Consider the following 13,844-nt stretch of genomic DNA (forward strand, 5'->3'; position numbering starts at 1 on the left):
CGTGTGAGTATCGAACACGTATGGCAACAAAGGAAATGCGGGATTATTATTTGGTGAGTGGCATGCAGGAGGCGAGGGATGTTTAGTTGAAGGCGTCAGGAAATCAAAATGGATGAAAGATGCGGGTGAAAAAAAGACAAGGAGAGATAAGGGAGAGAAAACAAGAAGACCATTGAAGAGATTCATTGCCAGAACTTCCGGAAACATCTTCAAAAGACTTGTTTCAGTTGGAGTCCAGTTGCATTTATTAATTTTAAAAAATCCTTCTTATCTGGGAAATTTAGGCAAATTAAACGCCATGAAAGGAACGATTGGAAATGTCCTACCTGTCAGAGCGCGAGTGACGGCACTCTCATACAGAGGAACTCCTTCTCCGGCGTTATTGAATGCCTTCAGGGAAATCACGTAGTGTGAGCTCGGCTCTGTCAAACACAAATCGCCACAGGGAAAGGGGGTCGGGGGTCTTTTAGGTGACTTCACATCATGATGCGCTGCCGGATGACACGGCGGTGACGCTACGTTTACAGCAAATCCATCGCTAACGTTTCCGGAGTTGCGACTCTATGCGAGGCGGACGATGCGTTTGTCGCGGTGGGAAAATTTAGCGCCAAGGTTAAATACATTTGCAGCCCGATAGTCAGGTGATTAACATGTCGCCTTCACAGTGCAGAGGTCGCGAGTTCAAGACCTGGTCTGGCATCCTTGTGTAGAGGTTTGCATGTGAAAAAAAGAGTTAATTCCTAAATTATATGGGTCTGTAGTTATGTGAGCGTGAAAATGGGGGCGGACGTACAAAAAATAACGAAATACATACATATTGGTTTAAATAGCACTTTAACAGCAAAGCGCTAATTGGACAAAAGAGAAATTCTGCCCTTTGTGAAAAGGAAAAAAAAAACATTGCCAGAGGTCTGGCCAGCGCTTTATCGGCACCCAAGCAAGAAAAAAAACTAAACCCGAACAAATTCGGGAATGGCGCTCCACGTTATGCTTTTCAATTCCCAAATCAATTCGGGAATGGCAGTCAAGGTTCATTTTTCCTGATCCATCCAATGTGAAGCGGCGACAACCGGGATTCCGCATTTTCTGCGTCGAGCATCCAACACTCGCGTAAGTTAAACAAACAACCCCCTTAGCCTCCCTCGCCCTCTCCCCAAGCGCTTCGCCGCGTGCATGAACGCTCACCATGAATTATAAATGCCGTGTACATATTGTATGCGGATTCCATCCGCCCCCACGCGTGCGATCCGACTCTTTCATTACGGTTCCATTAGAGAGCAGAGATGGGGAATTTGCATCCGCGTAACAGCCACCGCACGATTTGTTCACCTTTTTTTTTGCCGTGCAAATTGCGTGCCGGGGAAAGGCGTTATTTCCACCTCAAGCGGCTCTCTTATTAAATTCCCCTCAATTATTGATTAGAATTAAATATCTATTTCATCATGGAAATTCATTTACAAGTGGCGGGGGGCGCCGCCACGTCAATATTGGCGCTTACATATTGTTCATTCAATATTCACACTTGATAAGTGGGTTGATCGGGGAATAAATCAATAATTTTCTTGGTGCGGCAAAGGTAAAGACCCCCCCACCCCCCACACCCCTTCTCTTCTTACCCAAGTTTTCAATGGAGTAGTATCTCTGCTTGCTGTCCACCCGAACCGTTTCGGCATAGGGACTTCCGACGCCATAGCCGATGATGTAACCGCGGACCAGAATGCTGGGACTGAGGGGGGGAGTCCATGACATGATGATGCTGTTGGGAAGGGGCCTGACGTGCAGAGAGCTTGGCTGGTCCGGAACTTGACTCTCTGTCAAAAATAAAATTAAATAAAAACATTATAACATATTGTCAGTAAAAAACGGGGGGTTGGCTTCCCTTGTCTTCACTACCCCCCTCCCCTGCCTCCGCTCAATCTGTGTCAAGTGTATCCCGAAGTTATTAATGACCAGCTCATTAGTGTGTGTCATTCGTGTCTTTAGCATGATTATGTTTAATTCCGCTTGACCTATTTAATGAGTTCTTTTTCGGAGGGGGAGGAACTTGGGGGGGCAGTTAGTTAATTGTTAGATGTGTAGGACAATGATCACAAACACGACAAATGTGAGGTTGAATAAATATGTGCTACACTTTGGTGTCCTAAAAATCCAAGATTCAGCTGCTAATGCAGGCGTGGGGAACCTATGGCTCGCAAGCCATATATGTCTCTTTTGATGATTGCATCTGGCTTGCCGATAAAACTACAGTGGGGCCTCGGTTGACGAACACCTTTCCTTACGAATTTTTCGGTTTACGAACGTTAAATTTATGAAAATTAAACCTTGGCATACGAACACCAAAGAACACCAAAGCACACGGCAGAACAGCGCCCCAGCCGGCCTACCTTTCCACACCCCCATTCTTCGATTTTTTTACGGATACTTTTGCTGTTATGGAGACCCCACCACCTCGTGTTCAGCCGAAGAAGACACAAAACAAAATTACAGTCGGGGAGAAGAAGGAGATCATTGACAAACAGGAATGAGGTGTGTGTTTGTCTGACTTCACGGCCCAGTAGCAATATGCTAAGTCCACCATTGCTACCATCCTTCGCAAGAAAAAAGCCATTAAAGGTGCGTGTCTTGCTAAAGGTGGTTCCGTGCTGTCAAAGGAACAGTCTGGGGCAATAGAAGAGGTTGAAAAACTTCTGTTAATTTGGGTTAACGAAAAACAGGTCGCCGGCAGCAGCATGAATGAAGCAATTATACCCGAGAAAGCACGGCTAATTCACTCTGATATCGCCATGCGGCAACCTGGAAGTTTGCCTTATTTTGATACAAGGGATCATTCCTCGAAATGGTGAAAGAAGAAGGCTACGTTCCTCAGCAAGTATTTAATGCAGATGAGACCGTCCTTTTTTGGAAAAAGATGCCTAACCGGACTTTCATAACACAGGAAGATACAATCTAAAAAAACAATACAATATAAAAAAACAATACAATAGCACATGTATCATACATAGAATAAGGTATATTATTTGTAGTTTTAAGGCTCATTTAGTTGAAAATTATATTTTATGGAGACCTGGGAACGGATTATTCTCATTTTAATGGTTTACTATGGGAAATTAATTTTTGGGATACATACTTTTCACCTTACACACTCTGTCTGGGAACCAATTAAGTGCGTAAGCGAAGGTCCCACTGTAAATACATATTCTCACTTTTTCGCTGTTCATTTCCTGTTTGGGCGGCAGTTGGCGGAAAGCGCAATTTTCATTGGATGAGACTGGCCGTTCATGTTGAAACGCTCCTTTTAAATAAACCCAACGAGTAAAAAAATATGACGAGTATCATACAGTTCAGGTTGAATGAACCGAAGGATTCGCCTTTGTGGAGAGAAGGTTCTGATTCATATTTTTTAATGAAACAATACCATCGATGAAACAGTCGAATGTCAGTGGCACTTTGACAAGCCCCGTGCTAAGCGTCAATATACTCCTGCGAGAGACAGCAGAAAGCAAGTATGGAAGCAAATGAGCCGTGTACAGGACAGCTAGCAGTAACCTTGCGTATGTACACGGCAAGTTGACTTTCATTCCGATCGTTTGGCTGGATATTTTTTTACCAATCATTAGGAACGGAAAACCATTCATGTGTATTGGTAAGTACTATCACAAAGTTGTTTTAAACATTTTGACATTTTGATGAAAAGCGGTCGCTGTTGCGTGTTTGCGTGTGTGTGTCTCTCACTGAAAAATATTTTTAAATATCTTACTTTTATGGCTCTCTTAGTCAAAAAGGTTCCCGACCCCTGTGCTAATGCTAATACATGCTATCAAAGTTAGCTACTAAAGTCCCGCTAAGGCAGGGGTGTCAAAGTCATTTTTTGCCGCAGGCCATATTGATCTCTCGAGGGCCGTTATGAATTTGGGGAACCCATTAGAATGTTTAAATCCCTTCAAATATTACATATGGAGCACACAGCAAATTAATGAATAACTCGTTTTCAAATCTGAAGTCAAGAATAATGACTTTTATTGTGGTTGACATCCAAAAATATGAAATTTTGGCTCAGATTTGAGCAATCATCATGGAATTTAACAAGTTTGATTTGCTTTCGCGGGCCGAAAAAAAATGATGTGGCGGGCCGGATTTGGCCCGCGGGCCTTGACTTTGACACCTGTGCGCTAAGGCTTCTTTCTAACTTTGTGTAGACATTTCCTATCAGGTCAGACCACTTTTGCATTTTTTAAGGGGAAGAAGCTCCTTTTCTTCACTGAGTAATAATCCATAGCAATGAGCCTAATGGTTCTGCCAAATACAGAGTGAACAAAGCTAACTTAGTGTTTTGTTATTTTTCCCCCTCAGCGTTTTGCAGCTTGCACTTTTCTTTCTTTGATTCCTTCCACTCTACCGCAAGTGAAACAAAAACAAAACGGATGCTTTAGCCGAAATAAGCAAGAAGCGCAACAGCCATAAAGCTATTTGGTTTACCGTAATTTCCAGTGTATAATGTGCAGCGGTGTAGAAGGCGCACCCCCAATGAATGGTGTCTTTTCAAACTTTTTCCATAAATAAGGCACACCGGAATATAAGGCGCACACTAGAAAATACGGTACATGCGGTGTCTGATTGCTTTGTATGTTTTGGGAAAAATCTCTTCGTACATCATTGATAAAAGTCATCAATGATGCAGTATTTCTTCTATCCTTTTCCTCTTCATTCAACACCCCCACCCCACCCCCCCTCCCACTCCAAAATTGAAGCTTCCATCTCTTCACGTGTCTTGCCCTTTAAACGCGTTAAATATTTATGAGCACAGTGCAGGTATTTACATGTTGTTTCACAGATCACCGACTTCGCACAAACGCAAGGACACACACAGACACACAAACACACACTGGGGGTGGGAGGGGCTACGGCGACGCCTCAGATGCGTGATTCCTCACCGTCCAAATCATTCTCGGGGGTCTCCGCCGTATACCATTCGCTGGCCGGACCCGTTCCGTTAGCCGTCATGGCTGCCACCTGGAAACTGTATTGACTGCCCTTATCGAGGCCTGCAGGGAGATTGAACAAAAGAAAAATCAGGCAAAACACTTGTTCATTTAATTTAACTCATTCGCTGCCATTCCCGAATTTATTCGGGAACTGAAAATATAACGCAGAGCGCCATTGCCGAATTTGTTCGGGTTTAGTTTTTTCATGCTTGGCTGCCAATAAAGCGCTGGCCATGGCCTCTAACAATGTTTTTTTTTTTTTTTCCACAAGGAGGCAGCATTTCCCTTTTTTCATTGCTAACGCTTTGTTACAGCTTCATCTGTTGTTAAAATCAAAATTGCATTGTATTTTGTACATCCTCCCCCATTTCAAGCTCAGATAACTCATATAGACCCATATAATTTAGGAATTAATACTTTTTTTTCTGATGAAAGAAGAGAGTTTCTAACGCCGAATTGAATGTTTATGTAGTCCTAAAAGTCAATATTCTGTGGTTCCTGGAATTTGAGTGACATTGACAAAAAACCTGGCACTGGAGTGGACATATTTTTCTACATTGTCTGGCAGTGAAGGAGTTAATAACGACAGATAAGGCAATATTTTTCATGATTTAAGATTTATGTTATTCTTTTTGCTGTCAGAGGTCACCATCGTGACCTTTTGCATCCTCCCAGCTAACACATATCAAAGCTCCGCCTCTTTTAGCGCGTGAAACAAAGAGTGTCAATCACGTGGGGAAACCTACAAAACTCTACGAAAAATAATCAAGTCACTCTGGTTTCGTATCCGTAATCCGCTCCCGTCGTTGAACGAGACGAGATGAAGCGTTGTTGCGCGTGAATGAAATCGGATTGAAGAGGAATAAAATGCGTGTGACTAGAGATTTAATCAAACGTCCTGAATCCTGATGATCATAAGACCAAGCGCAAGCTAGTCATCATGACAAAAAAAGAATGAAAAACAAGTTCCGTTTCATCACACAAATTTATATTATAAAAATAGCCGTTGCACATATGAACAATACGGTATACACACGGATGTGTAGAAATATGTAAATGATTTCAAAAAAGCCCGAGGCTGATCGTGGTTTTGTTCCACTCGGATTTATTGTTGTTTTCGAATTTTACGAGAAAGCTAAAAATCTGGTTGAAGATGAGAGTAACTCATTCACTGCCATTTACAAATTTATTCGGGAATTGAAAATATAACGTAGAGCGAATTTGTTCAGGTTTTGTTTATTCTTCTTTGGGTGCCGATAAAGCGCTGGCCATGGCAATGTTTTGTTTCTTTCAACAAGGGGACAGAATTTCCCTTGTTTCCTTGTTAGTGCTTTGTTACAGCTTCAGCTGTTGTTAAAGCGCTATATAAATCCAAATTATTAATAATAATAATAAATAAATAAATAAATAAATAAATAAATAAATAAATAAATAATTTCTAAACGCCTTTCAAAACTTTCAAGGACACTTTACAGTCACAGGATAACAACTTTTTTTATGTGCGGGTGAGCAGCGGCAGACATTCGCGCCAGCGTTCACTCGACCCGGAAGTAACACAGCAGCAAAGTTATGAAAGGAGGAGGAAAGGAAAGAAAGAAGTAGAAGAACAAAATACAAAACTGGAGCGGCTGGAAAGGCAGCCACTCCTTTGTATTGTATTATGTACATCTGCCCTCATTTCAAGCTCACATAACTCCAGACCCATATAATTTAGTAAATAACTTTTTTTTTCTGATGAAAGAAGAGAGTCTAAGGTTTCTTTCGCTGAATTGAATGTTTTTGTAGTCCTAAAACTTAATATTTTGTGGGTCATGGAATTCGAGTGACAATGACAAAAACCCTGGCACTGGAGCGGACACGTTTTTGCACATGTCTGGCAGTCAATGAGTTAAAGTTTTCGGATAAAAGTTTTCGGATAAAAGTCTGGCGGCGCTATTTTCTTTATTTGTTTGAGTCTCACCTGTGCAAAGATACCACAGATTGTTGGGTTCGATGGCTTCCTGGTCGCCACGGCGACCGGTTTTCCGATATTTGATCTTGTAAGCGCTGACGACGCCGTTGCGAGCGCCGCGTGGGGGCGGCTGCCACGACACTTTGATGCTCTGGGAAACAACAGAAGAAACCAGTGACAAGCAAAATCCGTTTGGCGAGCCGACGCGGCAACGAGCAAGCGCGACGGGTGTTAAATAAATCCGATGGAAGGCAGCCGTCATCATCCGACTTTCACTCGTCGTGATTTGTGTGTTCATCTTTGGTGTCCGTAGACTTTCTTTTGCCTTGTGGTAGGTTGACTGAATGCTAATTGCTTCATTTGCATGTTAACAACGCACCTGGACCTACCTGGACAAATACACAAAGGCACACAACAGATGTTTGCCGAGGCCCGAGACAGCTGCTATCAGCCATCCCGCGCTCATCGGCGTCCGCGTACTCATCAATCAAGACGAATGGATGCCAAAATGGATTCAGCAGAATCAGAATCATCTTTATTGGCTAAGTGCGTAGAACACACATGGATCGGTAGCACCTGCCTAAGGGGAGTCCTTGGAAAAGGTGGTGGGCAGGGTGCGAAGGGTCCAGTAGGATTTTCCATGCCTGTGTCTTGAATGTATTATCATTTTTATCATTATTATCATTACTATCAGTATTAGCATTATTATCATTATTATAAATATCATTATTATCATACGTATAATTTTGTATTACTATTTTTATTAGTTGTTGATGTATTTATTTATTTGCCTATTTATTTATTCATTAATTGATTTATTTTCTATTTATTTATTTGTCTATTCATTCATTTATGTATTTGTTTGTGTATTATGTATGTGTCTATATATTTGTCTAGTTGTTTATTTGTCTATTTTTTTATTTGTTGATCTATTTATGTATTTGTTTAGTTATCTTTTTTATGTATTTGTCTATGTATGTATTTATTTGTCTATTTATGTCCGGGTTGAGTGAACGCTGGCGTGTGTGGCTGCCGCGGCTCACCCGCAGAAAAAATATCCTGTGACTGTAAAGTGTCCTTGCGAGTTTTGAAAGGCGCTTATAAATGAAATGTATTATGATTAGGATAATTATGATTATGATTATTATCACCATCATCATTATTATTATTATTATTAGTATTGCAGTGTGCAAGTCCTCGGAAGTGGGACGTTTTGGTAGGTTAGTGGACAGCATCCACATTTTTTTTTAATCCCACAAGTGATGCCGTCTGTTTTGCCCCCCTCCCCCCCATCGGTCCAAGCGCCATTTTAAAAATTCATCCGGCGCCATCGTGACAGGGGCCACCGAGGAATTCATTAACATTTAGCACGCACCTGTTCCATGTGCTTGTCCTCGCCCTGCTAATTGATTACAGCAGAACGGATGATTATGGAGAGGGGGGTACGTGGGGGGACGGGAGGAGGATGTTTGCCAAATACTTCCATATTGGCTCTCGATTACCCCCCCCAACCACTTCCTCGGGCCCGCCATCACCGTGCGCTTCATTAACTAATTAGTCACTTTGACAGCACACAGTTGGTCTGATGGTCTCCATGGAAACAATCCCGAAGTTAAATACACGTTGGAACAAATCCGACTGAGGGACGCGGCGGCAAACTAGCCGTGAAGGAGAACCTAGAGCCCCTTTTTTGATTTCCAGACAGGCGAGAAAGGGCTTCACGGTCAACACGGATGTTCGTGTGCGCACGCCGAAAACAATTGGGGTGTTCAAATGCTAGCTGAGAGCATTTTCCTAATTTAAGAAAAAAAAATACAAAAGCCCAACTTCGGCTTGCTGGTGAAAAATGGAGCAGATGATCCCAGGAAATGCTCCGATTTTGGCTTTCACATCTTTTCCGTCAAGATGGGAACAAGCATCATCATCATCATCATCATACATTTCATTTATAAGCGCCTTTCAAAACTCTCAAGGTCACTTTATAGTCAAAGGATACGTTTATTTTCTGTAGCTCAGCAGCGGCAGCCACAAGCGGCAGCGTTCACTCAACCTGGAATAACTCAAAGAGATAGAAAGCTAGCTAGCTAGCAAAAACTTTTCGGTTTTTCAGTTGTCTTCTGCTTCTTCTTCTTTTCCTTTCGGCTTTTCCCTTCAAGGGGTCGCCACAGCGAATCAGTGTCCTCCATCTTTAAAGGTTTGATTGGCATGTTTGTTTTGGCCAAGCTTTTTCCTCCATCTTCAGAGGTTTGATCCGCCTGTTTGTTTTGGCCACGTGCGGATCAAACCTCTGAAGATGGAGGACACTGATTCGCTGTGGCGGCCCCTTGAAGGGAAAAGCCAAAAGGAAAAGAAGAAGAAGACAACCGAAAATCAGTTTTAACCGAACTGAGCACACCCGAATGCACCATTTGACTCTCGTCCGCTTCCTATACGTCTGTTTCCTTGTGTTGCGTCTCATTGTGACCGACGCATTATTGCATTTTATTTTATTTTTTTGGGAGCCTTTTACTGAGCGAGTTGCTTGTTCTGTAGCTACAAAGGGACACAAGTCTACCTGTGCCGGTCCCAAGCCCGGATAAATACAGAGGGTTGTGTCAGGAAGGGCATCCGACATAAAAGCTCGGCTAAAACAAACATGCGGATCAAACCTCTGAAGATGGAGGACACTGATTCGCTGTGGCGACCCCTTGAAGGGAAAAGCCGAAAGGAAAAGAAGAAGATAGCGAGCTAGATAGCTAGCTAGATTGGATTTGCCTTTATTAGTCTCACAGTGGAGAAATTTACATTTGATGCAGGAAAGTGATGAAAGGAATGAAAGTAGAAAAACAGATAGATAGCTAACAGCTAGTTAGCTAGATAGCCAGCTAGATTTGTACAATAATGGTTTTTGATTTCCCTCCCTGGATGGGATTTTTTTCAGCAGAGTTGTAAATTAGCGCCTTGGCGTTCTGGATGGATTAATTAAAACATGTTATTTAAAAAAATGTAAAAAAGACAGACAAGAAGCAACGGTTCGAATCGCCACCCTTTTTTTCAGTGATCTGTTTGGGGGAAAAAAAGTCCCTGTGTTGGTTTCCACGCATCAAACCGTGTCTATAACATCACGCATCCATCAGCCAAAGAGCGGAGAAATATCAATCACACCCGGACGGAAGCTAAATGAGGTCAGCTCTCCGCAGACAGTCCGAACCTCCTCTTCACGGGCATGACTTATGAGCCGTCTGCATTATATTTGGAATCATTTTTTGTATTCGCCGCCGTGCACGGAGAAAATATAACATTGTCCAAAAAAAAAAAAAATACATGCTCTACCACAGGGGTGTCCAAGGTCGGTCCTCGAGGGCCGCCGTCGTGCCTGTTTTCCAGCTCACCCAGGAGCAACGCACCTGATTCAAATCATCAGGATTCAAATCATCAGGATTTGAATCAGGTGCGTTGCTCCTGGGTGAGCTGGAAAACAGGCACGACGGCGGCCCTCGAGGACCGAAGTTGGACACCCCTGCTCGACCAGAAGAAAATTTGAAAGATTTCATCTTTTTTAAGCTTCCGTTTGCTGCATTTTGAGAGCAAAATCAAACCAAACCCCAAAATTCAAGATGGTCAGAACTCATCTCAATTCAACTATTGAGGCCATCATTTTGTATTTTTTTGTATCAACGGGAACATATTTTGCGACGGATATCAATCAGTCAAACGAAGCCGGTTCACAAGAGGGAAAACACTTGACGGATGGCGACGTCAACCCAGTGCGTACCCGTCACGTCGGAGTCCAAATAATCAATCACAGATGGTGAGATCGGAAGTCATCGTTTCGCCTTGTTTACATCAAACTCCATTAAAAGTTCACGTCGGCGACAAGTTTCTGCGTCGACGTTTAAATTGCAACTTATTATGATTATGGCGTGGAACGTGCAACAAAATCATCAGAAATAACATGCTAGCAATTTAGGAAAAAACGAAATTAAAATGTTCATCTTACCCTGGAAAGAACAACTTCTAAGGTGATGTTTTGGGGAGGAGCGCTGGGAACTGAAAAGGAAAGAAAAAAATTGTACATAAATTTGGTGAAAAGATATGACGGACACAATTAGAAGTTGACGCATATGCCAACCGGTTAGCTGCAATGTCGGCGACCGGCGTTCACTTTTAAAGCGACGTTTCATCACGATCATTTACCAAATGTCCAATCGTACGCAGCAACTGTTTTCATTCATGTATATATTTCAACCATCACCATTTTAACTCATTCGCTGCCATTCACAAATTTATTCGGGAATTGAAAATATGACGTAGAGTGCCATTCCCGAAGTTGTTCAGGTTTTGTTTTTTTCTTGTTTGGGTGCCGATTAAGTGCTGGTCAGACCTCTTTTTTTCTTTTCCACAAGGGGCAGCATTTCCATTTTAATAATAATAATATAATAATACATATAATAATAATAATAATAATAATAATAATAATAATAATAAATTATTTCAAGCGCCTTTCAAAGCTCTCAAGGACACTTTACAGTCACAGAAAAGCATAGATACAATAATAAATAAAATACAATAATAAATAGAGTACAGTAAATAAAATACAATTATAAATAGAAACAAGAGAGAGATCTACACAGAAAATGCAATTTTAAATAGGCGGCTTTTGAGATGGGATTTGAAGGTGGGAAGAGAATTGATGTTACGAATGATGGGAGGAAGTGAGTTCCAGAGTTTCGGGTCAGAGCAGCTGAAAGCTCTGTCCCCCATCATGCTGAGACGGGTAGGAGGGGCACACAGAGGTGGAAGGAGGAAGAGGATGTGAGGGAACGAGAGGGAATAGAAATTTGAAGGTCAGATAGGTATGGGGGCAAGGTTATGGATAGCTTTAAATGTATAAAGAAGAATGTTGTCCTTTTTGTCCATGTTAGCACTTTGTTACAGCTTCAGCTGTTGTTAAAGTGCTATATAAACCATTATGCATTGTATTTTGTACATCTGCCCCGATTTCAAGCTCTTTTTTTCCGATGAAAGAAGAGAGTCCAAGGTTTCTTACACAGCATTTAATATCCATGTCGTCCGAAAACTCAATATTCTGTGGGTCCTTAAATTGGAGTGACAATGACAAAAACCCTGGCACTGGAGTGGACACATTTTTGCACATCGTCTGGCAGCGAATGAGTTAAAAGCCTGAAAAACGCTGACAGTCCAAAACTCTCAAGTGACATTGCGCGTTTGGATCACCCCGAAGAAAATGGGAAACAAAACAAATGTTTGCTTTCAAAAAAAAAATGCAAAGGGGCTGTCACGCTCATCGTTATTCCAAAGACGTATGGTGACAAGTCCCTGGGAGCAGCCAGCTAGCTGCTGCTGCTGCGGCGGCGGCACGTCGCCGAAAAACGCCTTTCTTGGGTATTCCCCTTGTGAGCATGTACGCATTCCGTGTCGGGGGCCTTGCGTACGATCAAGTTAAGCTGGGGCGAGGGGGGGCAAAGCTCATGTAGGGACACCCTTAAGAGGAATAGCAGATAGCGGTTACGACTAACGGTTCCGTCCCCACCCCAATGTGGCCCCGCCCCTTATGTCAGAGGCGACAAGTCAGAATCCAATTACGAGCTCGCCGCGCGCCAGCACCGCCGGCGCTGACTCGAATGCCAATGAGAGGGTGCGGAGCGACGCCGAGCCAAGTTTATTTCTTGAAACTACCGAGATGAGAAGGAGTCGTTGATTTTTTTTTCCATGTTGATGTCAAATCGGGCGGACCCCCCTGGACACCGAAGGGTTTCTTTGACCAAGAACGTCGCGACATGCGGCGTTGGAATGTTCTCCGACGAGTCTTCAAAAAGGGCGGGCGGAGGGGGGGGGTCTCATTTTGCCGCTTCATAAGCAGACGAAGACGGATGGAGGCTTTGAATGATGGCCGCCTTCCTACCTGGCTGATTAACTGTCCGCGGCTTTATCTATTGATTCAGCCGTAAGTGTGCACGAGTATGGGGTAGGGTGGGTGGGTAATTAGGCCACAATTCCTGGTTATCGCCGAGCCGCAGATGGGCAGATGTGCAATACAACCCGCTCGGCATTACTTAGTCTCAGATCGTTGTGCCGCGCCGCCGCCGGAGCGATGACTCCATTATTTTTCAGCGTCCACGCATACACACTTATGTTGGACAATGTTACCTTATGGGGACCACTTAGCTCGACAGATTTATGTCCGGCAACATATTCTCCTCATGGCAATTACAAAATAGTGAAGCACAATTCCGTTTTACGGCAAAAGGTGAGTTAGTTCATCGTGAACCAAGAACAAAAACAAAATACAGTGAGACCTCAACTTACAAACACCTTATCTTACAAACTTTTCGTCTTACAAACGTCAAATTTATGAAAATTAAACCTTATAATTCACATCCATTCATAATACACACCCACCACGGATGGCGGAGTGATCTTCGGCAGAAGCACACGACCGAACAGCACCAGAGGTTAAGTTACCAACAGTCCTTATGGAAGGTGACTCTCCTTCCATAAGCCATCAACGACCATCAAAAAGGTAAATAAAACTTTATTTTCCAGCACAGTTTATTTCTTTAATTACAGTCCTCATGTAATGCGCCTCTCTTTCCAAACAGCAATTCCCTTTGACATTCGACCTCCAACGCCATTCCATCAAGCCATCAATGACCATCACAAATGTAAATAAAGTGACTTTATGATACAATGCAGTGTATTTCTTTCATTACAATACAATAGCACCTTTATTATACATAGAATAAGGTATGTTGTGTGTAGTTTTTTAGGCTTATTTAGTTGAAAAGTATATTTTATGGAAACCCGGGAACGGATTATTCCCATTTTAATGGTTTCCTATTGGAATTTTTTTTTGAGATACACACTTTTCGACTTACACACTCTGTCTGGGAACCAATTAAGTTCGTAAG

At 42.6% G+C, this 13,844-nt stretch overlaps 1 protein-coding gene across 5 annotated transcripts in view; it reads right to left on the bottom strand.

Annotated features, from left to right (window-relative positions):
- dcc (DCC netrin 1 receptor) overlaps positions 1-13,844 on the bottom strand; it is a 100,282-nt gene that overhangs the window by 25,261 nt on the left and 61,177 nt on the right. For all 5 annotated transcript variants that reach the window (XM_089020781.1, XM_089020780.1, XM_089020779.1 and 2 more), the window contains exons 12-16: positions 10,913-10,962; positions 6,943-7,084; positions 4,932-5,042; positions 1,617-1,811; positions 327-422 (exon numbers count right to left, since the gene is read on the bottom strand). In XM_089020781.1, coding sequence (XP_088876907.1) covers positions 327-422; positions 1,617-1,811; positions 4,932-5,042; positions 6,943-7,084; positions 10,913-10,962 — 594 coding nt within the window. The remainder of the gene's footprint in view (positions 1-326; positions 423-1,616; positions 1,812-4,931; positions 5,043-6,942; positions 7,085-10,912; positions 10,963-13,844) is intronic.

The sequence above is a fragment of the Hippocampus bargibanti genome, linkage group LG18, assembly GCF_051943395.1.
Source record: "Hippocampus bargibanti isolate YZ-2025 linkage group LG18, ASM5194339v1, whole genome shotgun sequence".
NCBI lineage: Eukaryota > Metazoa > Chordata > Actinopteri > Syngnathiformes > Syngnathidae > Hippocampus > Hippocampus bargibanti.